The sequence below is a fragment of the Haliotis rubra genome, unplaced genomic scaffold (genome assembly GCF_003918875.1).
Source record: "Haliotis rubra isolate DU_JTF1 unplaced genomic scaffold, ASM391887v1 Scf10, whole genome shotgun sequence".
Classification (NCBI taxonomy): domain Eukaryota; kingdom Metazoa; phylum Mollusca; class Gastropoda; order Lepetellida; family Haliotidae; genus Haliotis; species Haliotis rubra.
The window spans coordinates 3,882,783-3,895,764 of NW_025764892.1; the positions used below are offsets into that span (position 1 = coordinate 3,882,783).

General features: G+C 38.8%; 1 protein-coding gene across 1 annotated transcript in view; it reads left to right on the plus strand.

Moving 5' to 3' along the window:
* Nucleotides 1-208: 208 nt before the first annotated feature.
* LOC124263251 (solute carrier family 17 member 9-like) overlaps nt 209-12,982 on the plus strand; it is a 35,187-nt gene continuing 22,413 nt past the window's right edge. Inside the window, 3 exon segments of the mRNA XM_046697874.1 lie at nt 209-297; nt 3,485-3,611; nt 6,578-6,797. Of these exon segments, the coding sequence (XP_046553830.1) occupies nt 209-297; nt 3,485-3,611; nt 6,578-6,797 (436 nt within the window).

Below are 12,982 nucleotides of genomic sequence, written 5' to 3' on the forward strand. Positions count from 1 at the left end.
AGTAAAGCACAAAAATAAAACGAAATGAGAGTGCCACAATGCGCTAAAAACTCCAACAAATATTTTTCATGCTTGAAAAATGGTATGTAAATTGCCAACCAGTAGTCAAAGTAATATGAGAAATTATATGATATGTATATTTCTCAAAGAAAGTCACGTTTAAATTATTATATTCCGACTTCATATTTTTAAGCCAACCTTTCAAAACATGGCGAAAACCGAAGATGACGTCTACAAACCAGACATCACGATTTCGATCAAAGACAAAAAGGTTCCCGGTGGAGTGTTCTGGAATAGGTACAGTAAACTACATTTTACTCACGACTGTGTTTATTATAAGCTATTTTGATCCAAATAACTGCCACCATGTGTGCAGTCGGCACAGATCCGAAAGGTTGCGGTTCGAATTCTTATAAACGGAGTTGGGAGTCACGAAGTGTGTTGACAACTTGTTCCGGTTCACTGCGTCAATTGATTCCTAATTATTTAAAGAAGGTCCAATCTCTGATTTGTATGTGGTTGCTTGGTGACATCGAAGCTGTGTTCATGATTTATATAGAAGATGCTGTGACACGAAAAATTTAGTTGGATGAGCTTTAACATGTTTCTTTAATTGTATCTGAACATACTGAAAGACATACCCAACTTCTAAAAATGCCGCTCATGGAGCCGCATATAGGATACATTCGCCACCAAGGAAGCAAAAGAAAGAAAAGCTAACCCTGAGTATTAAAGGAAAGGATTATTGGTTAACAATAACATGGTAAAATAGTCTCAAAATAAGGTGGCAAACATATTCTATAATCGCACCCCCCTCACAAGAGACCACATAACATGATGTACAAGATCCAAAGTACTCAGGTTTTGATCTAAGCATTTAGAACTTGCTCTGGTGCAACCTGAAACTCTAAAATTCAACCTCATATCAGACTCAGAATAGTTTTGTTTTAATGATGTTTTAAATCATCCTTACCAAAATTCAGTTGTGTAAAAGTGTATATTGTGCAGCAGGTGCGTTTTTGTCTGGTGCAACAAGGTTATTACCTAGCGTAGGATTCATTTCCTTAATCTTTGTTAACTCGTGCCCAGGTACTGGTCCGTATGTGGTCTGGTGGAACCAGTAGCAGCAGGTAGGCATTGTGAGATAGCATTTGTTCCATGCTTACTGACTATCGATGTGAAGTATAACAACAGTTCTGTATTTCAAAAGCCCAAATTTCAGAGCCAGAGCACATTGTCTTATCTTTATCTAGAAGATTACTTGGTGCCTCTTGTGCACTTCATATACTACACAGTACACTATGACCTTACCCTCAAACTAAAATAATAACCTGTTTGTAAAACTTCATAAATGGCTGATGTAAAATCTGATACAAGTTATGTTGATTCTTAGGTTAGTTGTGTTAGAGTGAGGGCACCCCATAGACCCCTTTTCCAATCTCCAATAGAAGACCCCTTTCTGATCCTGAGGGTTGGTCACCACTTGCAATCAAACTCCCCTTTACAATCCTTAAGTTACAATTCTTGGACTTTGAGGTAGTGAGGTCGGGTATGGGTACGATATCTCTAAAACAGATTAGGGGCGCTGGGGTAGCCTAGTGGTTAAAGCGTTGACTCGTCACGCTAAAGACCCGGGTTCAATTCCCCACATGGGTACAATTTGTGAAGCCCATTTCTGGTGTCCCCCGTCGTGGTATTGCTGGAAAATTGCTAAAAAAACTAAACTCACTCACTCACTCACTTAAATAGATTAATACAGTGTAATTTGAGGAAACCCCTTAAAGTTTTGTTAAGTTTCAAATTTCGTCATCATGGAGAACATGGGTACTGTGCATGCACAAACAGGTAAGGATTTGGGTGTTGATGACTTGGTTAAGTCACTAATTGTTTGTGATGGCCCATTTGGTCCTATTTTAACATCTTGGCTACCGTAATTGGATTACCTCATCAGCCAAGCGTAGCTTCAAGCTGATACAGTGAGTTCAGTCTTCCATGAGTCACTCATTGATATGTGAAGTAGTGAACCCAGTACAGTGCACTACAACTGCTATGTTCAGCTCATCATTGATCATTATCTGTTGTATTAGATACATGTTTTGAAATGTCTTTTATGGATACAGCTGTCACAATGTCTGTCTTATCACATCATATAATTAGTTTCTGTGGTATTAAAAATTTGGATGCTGTAAATAATGGCCAGTTCAGTCATCATCGGCAATCATCTAACAAAGTCTCAATAAGTAATCTAAAGTTCCTATTGTAAATGTAATTATTACATCTGAAAGTACAGTATACTACACTATTTCTTTACTTCACAAGACCCTCAATATCCTCTATGGATTCTTGCAACTAATATTTTTGGGGTCCTCTTAACCCTTAGTTTTGTAGGACAAAGTCAAACCTTTTACATGGTATATGTCATAGAACTGCCCACTCTCATTCCACAGAATGACAGAGTGGCAAAATAGAACTGTTCACTCTCATTCCTCAGAATGATAGAGTGGCAAAATAGATTCACTAAAACCAAGTTTTTGAAAAGATATTTCCTGAGAATTTCAGTAATGAAAACCTCCAAACTCTTGATAACATGTTGTTTAACTTGACTCTATAGTGAAAATGTCCACTTTCCCTCAATGAAAACATTATCTAATGTTCTTATTCTGAAATGACAAAATATGACCTAGTATGTTTTGTTTGCTGATATACACTACTCAAATACTAATCAGCACTACTAGAGCGTGACATGGTTGAAGTTACAGGACAGGCACATGACCAGGCAACTATTCTATGTTTATAATGGACTATGTTTAACTGACATAATGTCTGGTTTACAGCCGGACACCTATGTAAACACTTAGTTATAATTTAGTGCTCTGTGGATTAAGTAATGTCAGTGATTATCACTATAGGTTAATACTAAGAAACAAGGCAATGTTTGCCTCAAAGGTTTACCATGTGGCTCTATAAAGCCAGATAGAGTATGATATCAAAATACCAAGCAAACCATGAAAATAGGGTTTTTACAAGGTGAGATGATGTGAAATGGGGTTTGATGTCCTGTTCAGAATATTTCGCTCATAAAACAACATGCATGCGTGTGTATGTGTGGCTACTTGTACTAGCCAGGACTTAAGCTGATTTTATAGTGCCAGCTCACTGAGATACCATGCCGCAGTTAAGCATGAATACCCCACTCAGACACATTATGCTGACTCTGAACCGACCAGTCCTTGTTGTACCCATGAATGCCGAGGGCCAGGTAGTGATCAACAACTACCATATTTTAACGTCTTCTGGTATGACGCGGTCGGGGATCGAACCCGCGATCTTCCACTCTCTGAGCGGATGCTGTAACTACTTCAACAAGGAGGGGGTAGGTTCCCATAAGGACAGGTTTTAGGAGTGTTATTATTTTACAGCATATATATGTTTAACATATATCCCATGAACATTTTTCTATCTATTTTCAATGTTTGTGTTACAGACAAGAAAAACGACAATGGGCCATGGCACTATTTGCCGGGACGTCTATGTTGTACGCCTCTCGTACAATCATGCCAATGGCAGTTGTTGCAGTGTCAGAGGAGATGTCTTGGGACAAGACAGAATCAGTGAGTTTGTTTTGATAACCTTCACATGTACACCTGATTAATGTACAATACTGTATCTTTACATTTTTGCTGGTCATTTGACATATATGGTTTCAAACTATTTACACCACCTTGCTGCATGACTGTGTGTTGCCATGAAAATGTTTCTTGTTCGACTGTGAATTGAGATATCAAACGTTGACATTCCAATGATCGTCAATACTAATCTTCTCAGATTTAACACTGTGTAACTCATATTTTGATACAGTGCCAAGATTGCAAGGTATGGTTAGATTAGTAAATTGGTGACCACACCTCTTGCCCCTTTGCGGGAGGTTCGCTCGTCATGCCGAAGACCCAGGTTCGATTCCCCATTTTCTGGTGCCCCCCGCTGTGATATTGGTGGAATATTGATAAAATCAGCGTGAAACCAAACTCATTCACTCACTCTCTCTTGGCCTTTTGCTGTCATCATGGTCAAATTTTGAGTATGCACCCAAGTGAATTACCAATTTTGAAAAGAGATCTGAACAGACTTGTCAAAATACTTTACTTTTCCCACTGTATTGGCATAAGACTATTGATGTTTAGTCTGCAACAGATGTGTATTTTGTTTTGCATATTTGTATCCACTGTGTGCCCTGTTGTTTTACCATGGTGCTAGATACTTTGTCACAGCACAGTTTAACATTTTGTTTATGATGCTGTTAGACAGAAAATAATCATAAATAACATGTGGGAAGACAACTGTGATCTTTATTGGGTATAAGTTGCATATATCATGTATATAATCAGGAAGTTCATGAGCAATGCGCCAACATTGGCCAGGTTCAAAGTGATCGACAGTGATGTCCACTTCTTCATTGTTTAAAGCTGTGCCACTATTCCTTGACCTTATCTTTAAGGTCACCACCACTTTTCAAACTTATGTAATCGTGTTATCTTATAAAACGTTGCACCCAAGGTCTTCAATTATGTTGACAGCCTACATTGGGTGATTATGCAGACACCAGTCATTTCAGGAATCGTGACCAAAATGTAACACTAGTAAATATGTTATAAATATTTCATTCTTCTTTAGCGGCAGGGGACATTGCCATATTAGTTGCAAACACTTGTTTTATAAGTACTCACGAGTCAGGTGAATTGACTGACCATGTGGATGAATTACCCTAGCCCTTTCACATTTTGTCAAAATGGAGATTTCAAAAGTGTGGCCTTGACATCAAAACATGATGCCATGTTGTAAACTTTTTGTGCCAACATCGCTTTCACATGTGGTAATTTGGCGCGCCAGTTTCTATTCATGATGACATCTGTATCTTTATGCTTTTAATTTTGATGTGTTATTCTCTTCAATGAAACTGTGATAATGGCACTTTGGTTTGGTAGAAACAACATTTGGCAGCTTCCATATGATCATTTAGCTGGAGTCGTATTTCCATGTCGTGTGAACATATGATATATGCTAATTCTGAATGGGTCCAACACATTTTCATTACCTAGCACACGTTAAAGGCACAATGTCACACATTTTGACAATATTTTGGCCTTTATTATATATATTTGGGCATATGCACTCACATTAGCTCCATATTGAATTTGAAACAGTAAAACTTATTTTACCAGCACTTTCACCAATCACTTGGCAATGCATATATCTTTTGGACTTTTGGGTTTAGAGACTGTTAAAAAAGGCAATAAACCTAAGATGAACGTAATAGAATTTGGTTAAACTGTGTGTAGAAATAAGAACATTTTAACTTTCTCATATACAATGTACAGTCCCTTGAACCCACAACATCATCACAAGAATTTACAGTGATGTACACAAAGCCAGCTGATGGCCATGTACCACAAGGGTATGATGATTGAATAGCACAAAACCGTTGAATGTCCTTGTTTTCGTAAATCAAAAACTGTTTTCACTATTGACACAATTCAGACTGGTGGGCATCAAACTAGGGCACCAACCAACATTCATACAAGTAAAGTGTGCTTATTTAATCAATCCTTTCAGTTTGTTTCATGCTTCATAGGTAGATATTTTGTGCAGGAAGACCTGGTAACCATAGTAATCTCGTAACTTTGATACACTTGGTTATTGTGCATGGTCAAACCATTCAGTGCTCCATGTTATTGATCTGGATGCTATTGGCAAATTATTGATGACCAGATTCAGCATTCAATAGTTTGCTTCATAAATGTGGTACATTATAGCAGCTAATATCTAGGGATCTAGCGGTTCACCAAACATTCACCTAATATAAGATGAAACAATTTGTATATGTATACGAATGTGAATTGCCCTATATCAATGATTAATAAAATATGTTATCATTACTATTAGATTAGGAAAATGTTTAAATTTCCATCTTGGCTTTTTATTTCATGCATTTAACAAAAAACCAATGACTATAATATAGTATAATATATGATCATGTTGACTTTTTCTCTACATGGATCTTGTTTTTCAGAGTGACACCTTCAGTTTGTCATGCATGACATGAGAGGACTGTTCTTGTACATTCGGCCTCTCTCCCGAATTTTTTTTCCCTGAGGAGCATTTCCCCCTAACTTTTGGACTTCATGATTTATGTGCACCCCCACTTCTCCAAAATGCTGGATCTGCCCCACTGCAATGTACTGGTATTTATTAATAACTCTTAGCATGGTTAGTAGTTTAGGTTTCTGGAAGGGCAGTAGGCATAGGTCTCATTTAAAGGGGTGTTCAATTGGTGAACTGTTTAATGGTTAATTGGTTTAGAGTCGGGGATTTTCTTCCAGAATCTTAGGATCATGGCACACTCAAGGGAGACAACTCAGCATTTCTGTGGTGATTGGGTAACCCATGTCCATGTAATTGATGAAAACCACGATGTTGACATGTTCTGGAAAGATTATCCAGAATATTGGTTTTCATTAGGGAAGTTCCCCGAAATGTGTTCATTGATATATATATGGTGACTTGGGAATTTTCCTTTCAGGGAACTGTCTTGTCTGCCTTTTTCTGGGGGTACACCATGACGCAGTTTCTGGGTGGCTATCTGAGTGACCGCATCGGTGGAGACATTGTCCTCCCCATAGCAGCTTGTCTGTGGTCCCTGATCACATTCTGGACACCACAAGTAGCATACCTGTCAACAGACAAACACATGTCTCTCTACATCGTTGTGCTGTCCCGAGTCCTGTTGGGAGTCTGTCAAGGTGAGATTCTACAAGATTTTATAGTTTGTTTAACTTTGTTTAAAGTGGAGTCTGAGGTTTAATATGGAGTCTGTTGTAAAAAGTAACCATGCTGTCATAAGAGGCCTCAATGCATATCACAATAAGCCAAAATGCATGTCATAAGAGGCCACAATGCCTGTCATAAGAGGCCACAATGCCTGTCATAAGAGGCCACAATGCCTGTCATAAGAGGCCACAATGCCTGTCATAAGAGGCCACAATGCCTGTCATAAGAGGCCACAATGCCTGTCATAAGAGGCCACAATGCCTGTCATAAGAGGCCACAATGCATGTCATAAGAGGCCACAATGCATGTCATAAGAGGCCACAATGCCTGTCATAAGAGGCCACAATGCATGTCATAAGAGGCCACAATGCATGTCACAAGAGGCCACAATGCAGAGCCACAATGCCTGTCATAAGAGGCCACAATGCCTGTCATAAGAGGCCAAGCCTGTCATAAGAGGCCACAATGCCTGTCATAAGAGGCCACAATGCATGTCATAAGAGGCATAAGAGGCCACAATGCATGTCATAAGAGGCCATGCAATGCCATGTCATAAGAGGCCACAATGCCTGTCATAAGAGGCCACAATGCATGTCATAAGAGGCCACAATGCATGTCATAAGAGGCCACAATGCCTGTCACAATGCCTCATAAGAGGCCACAATGCATGTCATAAGAGGCCACAATGCCTGTCATAAGAGGCCACAATGCCTGTCATAAGAGGCCACAATGCATGTCATAAGAGGCCACAATGCATGTCATAAGAGGCCACAATGCATGTCATAAGAGGCCACAATGCATGTCATAAGAGGCCACAATGAGCCCATGTGCATGTCATAAGAGGCCACAATGCATGTCATAAGAGGCCACAATGCATGTCATAAGAGGCCACAATGCCTGTCATAAGAGGCCACAATGCATGTCATAAGAGGCCACAATGCCTGTCATAAGAGGCCACAATGCATGTCATAAGAGGCCACAATGCCTGTCATAAGTGCATAAAGAGGCCACAATGCATGTCATAAGAGGCCACAATGCATGTCATAAGAGGCCACAATGCATGTCATAAGAGGCCACAATGCCTGTCATAAGAGGCCACAATGCATGTCATAAGAGGCCACAATGCATGTCATAAAAGGCCACAATGCATGTCAGAAGAGGCCACAATGCATGTCATTAAAGGCCACAATGCCTGTCATAAGAGGCCACAATGCATGTCATAAGAGGCCACAATGCATGTCATAAGAGGCCACAATGCCTGTCATAAGAGGCCACAATGCATGTCATAAGAGTGAGTGAGTGAGTTCGGTTTTACACCGCTTTTAGCAATATTCCAGCAATATCACGGCGGGGGACACCAGAAATGGGCTTAACACATTGTACCCATGTGGGGAATTGAACCCGGGTCTTCGGCGTGACGAGCGAACGCCTTAACCACTAGGCTACCCCACCGCCCCGCCTGTCATAAGAGGCCGCAATGCATGATAAGAGGCAACTTTGCCTGTTGTAACAGGCTCCTAACAGGACTAGGGGGTTAGGCTCATTGACTTGTTTGATGTGTCATTGTATGATTCTTATAATGTCAGCCATGTAATGTCTGGTCCTCACTTGAATATTGATGAGTGCCATATGGAACTAAAATAAGAGGCATTATCACATTTCACATGACAGATGATATGAAGTGTTTTGTTTCAGTTTTTTTGTCAATATAGTAGTTGTGTATTCATGTATACATTTATCATACTAATAACGAAACTACATTATTCATCTCCAGTGAGACAGATAGATACTCACACTATCGTTGTATAATCTTCCCCATGTGAATCGGCTTATGTACCAGCACATAAATTAATAACACTATACGTCACACAGTGATATGGTATATAATGCTATACGTCACAATGTGATATGGTATATAACGCTATACGTCACACTGTGATATGGTATATAATGCCATCATAGATCGTCTTCCTTTCAGCCACCATTACTGCAAAGGCTGAAAGTTCACATGCACTATAATTTCTAACTGTTTTAATGTGGTAAATCTTACTTAACTTAGTTATTAAGGGATTTATCAACACAAACACAGAGGTCAATTTTGGCCGTAAGTCTAGCAAATGGTGTAAACATATAATTCCCTTTAAAGCTGTTATATTTTAGATAATGATAAGGTTTTGCAAGGTGAATTGTATTTCATTAGTAACAGGACCAATAGAGTGGATTAGGTTTAAATGCATAATTTAACATAATCGCATTGAAAGCAATGTTAAAGTACCTCTGGATATAGGAAAACAAGAACTTTACAGAAATCCAAATTTTTAACACACACAAAAAAAAATTCTTGATTTTACTGACTAAGAATCTCACATATGTCCCATTTTTTATGTTGGTTATAGAATGTTCATGTTTTCCTTGAACCATCAAGAATACAGAATCAGGTTGTGAGTGATATTCCTGTTCAGCTCCGACTGAGAGACAGAGACAGCTGTTCACATGTCAGGATTGTGATGCAGTCATGGAAAATCATTGTCAGGCATGGTGATCATGTATTCTGTCAGTGTCACATCTCATTTGCATCACAATATAAATATGTGGCTAGTGAGCAGAGGTTTGGTGTCATGCGCTATCAATCTGGAAATGAATCCATAAACACCATGTGTTGAAAAAATATTATTTCAGTCATGTCCAATAAAGTATCATGTTATTAAAGGTTTCAGATTCGGTACAGTTAACAACTTGTTTTGCAGAGAGAGAAAGTTTTGAAACGTTTCAAAAGAAACTGTTTCTGTTAATACTTTAATAGCAATTTCATTTTGAGTTACATCTTATTCCATGGCAACAAAATTCAAATCCACCAAAACCATGTTTTATAACACAATATAAAATCAAAAGAGTTCAGCAATATGTTGGACACAACAGCCTGCATGGTTTAGTGAAAAAAGCTTCTGTCCCAAGAAGATTGAAGGTTCAATCCACAGGTGCTTCACACCAGAACATGTTACTTGTTGTTACCTTGCCTGATGCTAGGCATTGGGGTGATAATACAAGGACTGGTTGGCTTGAAATCAGTTTGCTGTGTCTATGATAGAGGAGATTCAATGTTAAGCTGCAGCATGGTATCACAATTGAGCAGCACTATGAAACTGGCATTGCAAGCATCCCACACACAAGCATGTGAAGGCACATCACTATACAATTACAAGTACAAGTACAATAATCTTCATTGTAACATTAAATTCCATTTCACCTCACCTTTTCATTCACATGATAAAAAGGCAGTTTCACCAGGATTATTGATCGATTAACTGTGAATTTTGAATCTTTCTCTTGATGTTTAGGTCAGTCGTAGGATTTAACATGTATCAGTATAGTATAATCAACTACAGCTATAATGAAACTCTAATTTTCTTTCATTATAATCATAGATCATTAAACAGATTTCAACTAATATGTATACAACAAGGGTGGAAATAACCCATTCCCCGACGTCCGAGTCCAGTGTTTTTTTCTGTCGGGCAAGCCAATTTGTATATCACACTGTACCTATGTCCAGTTGACTTTCCAATGTTTATTATGTTGTTTATTTAAAAAATCAGCAAGAAAACAGTTGGTATAGTGAGAAAATAATCATGGCAAGTGACTTTACATGTGCCACTGTACCAGAGTACACTATCAATTTTAAAGTTATTTCCACCCCAGTACAAGTGGCCAGGACTAAAAGAATAGTTCCCTATGTCCACAATTTCATTGTCAATATGTTCTCTATAAACATAGTTTACTGTCGCCATTTTCTACGCCTTACTGTATGACTGTTTACTTGAAGACTTTTAGTTAAGTTTTGTTGTCTTGCTTTTGACAATACAATGTGTTTTAAAATCTTCTAGATCAATCATTGTCCATGATAACAATCCCTATGTATCTGGTGATGTCACTTATTCCCAGGAATAATGGTCTGTTAGATGGGGTTTGACGGTCTTGAGATTTCACTTTATGCAAACAATATGGACATGTGAATGTCATGTAAGGTGAGGTGAGGTGAGGTGAAATTGGGTTTAACGTCATGCTTGAGAATATTTCTCTCATATGACGATGTGCATGCGTGTGTATGTGTATGTGCGGCTGCTTGTACTAGCCCAGACTTTAGCTGGTTTTATAGTGCTAGCCCACTGAGATACCGTGCTGCAGTGAAGCATGAATACCCCACTCAGACACATTATACTGACTCCAAGTCGACCAGTCCTTGTTGTACCCATTAATGCCGAGCGCCAGGCAGGGACCAACAAGTACCATATATTTAACGTCTTTTGGTATGACGCAGTCGGGGATCGAACCCGCGACTTCCCGCTCTCCGTCATGTAAGGAGATTGCCATCAGTTACTGTCAGGCTGTCAAAATCAGAATGTGTCTTTAGTCCAAGGCTTGAAAATTTAGGAAGGATTAGTGACTTCCTGACCTTTTTACCATAGACTATCATTTCACCATCAGGCAGCCTTTAGAATTAATGCTAGTCTTCTATGCAGGGTGTACTTAATGGTACTAAGGACAAGTAAAAATCCAATGATGACAGTTCTCACTGAATTGAAGGCTTAAGTTCTTGGATTTTGTTACAGAATGGAACTGAATAAAACTGAGAATAATGTGAACATAGTTTTTCTTCTTCAAGCAGGGCTAGATACAAATTCTGAGAACTCAGGTTCACTGAAGTTCTCATGACACTAGGCTTATAAAGTGAATGAGGCTGTATAGGTTGATGGTAACTCTGTAGTATTAATAAGCTTTGCGTGTTAGTGACGAAAACAACTAATGTCTAATCCACTTCTTTTGTAGTTTTAGCAGGGTATCAGGTGTCCTTTGTTCCACCAGCCCTTTTAATCCTACTTGGGCATATTTCATGCATTAAGTTATTATGCTTTTAGATAAAAGTGTTTTCTTTGTGCTGTAACTTTAGTATATTCCTTCACAAGCTAACAGAAAATAATTGAAATGCCCTCATATTATTAGATATTCATCCCTGCCTGTCTGACTACCAAACACCCTGGCCCAAAGCTAATAACTATGCATGTTCTCTTTGCATATGAAATGCACCATGTAGATACTCCTAAACATTCCAGCCAACATCAATTGTCATGTTGGTAATGAATAACAATTAACACAAGGTTACCGTGGTTACAAGAAGTTATATCAGCATGTTGCCTCTGTGTACTGATGCTATGGTGTATTGGCCTGTTGTAAGGTGTACACATGCCAGCAACTACCAGTATGACCTGTCAGTATGTTGCAAAGAAAGAGCGGTCAGGATACTGCTCTCTCGTGGTCGCTGGTACATACGGGGGGTGAGTACGAGGGTTGTTGCATCCGCTAGTAGTCTAGAACCTGGCCTTCACCACAACCACTCTCTCTTCCTGGCCCTGCCTTTGTAGACAAGATCGACATCAATCTTCAAATCACTGCAAAACTGAATATGTGTTCCAAAATTTGGACAGTACATGTACTTGAAATGTATTATGTATCAGTGTCATATGTACAATGCCTATCATTACAGTCCTTTGACATGGATCATAATACGAAATAGTTTAACCGGGAACTTCAAGTTTTCATGAACATCATTATTATGAAAATAAATTCATCATTCACACATGACATTGTTGTGTGGATCATTAAATATTCAGAGGTGAATATAAAGAGTTTGAAGTGGTGATTTAAGGATTGATTTTGAAGAGGTGCTTGGTATCTTGTGTGGAGCGTTCACCAGATGATCTGTACAGTATATGATCAGTAGCTTGTCTAAATCTGTCATCTTGGTAGTTTTAAAAAGTCTATAGACAGGCTGAGATTACTGATAATAGCCGATATTCTCTCTCGACAGCAAGTCAGGCCATATTTTTCTTGGAGTAGTTGTTAAGCAGATTCTGAATCTAATGGTTTTTTGCTCTGAAGTTTATGACAACTCTTTATCAGCTGATCAGTCTGTGCATTTCAGATTTGTGGTTGAATGATTTCTGATAGAGGCATGTATGTATTTCAGAATAATTTACTGTAGGAGAGTTAGTTGAAGGTGTATACCCTGAAACATTGTACCATCCACTCAGCTGAGAGTAAAACAATCTTAATTCTAGCTCCTAGGGAAGATTGAGAAATAATGTCAAGATGTCCAGGT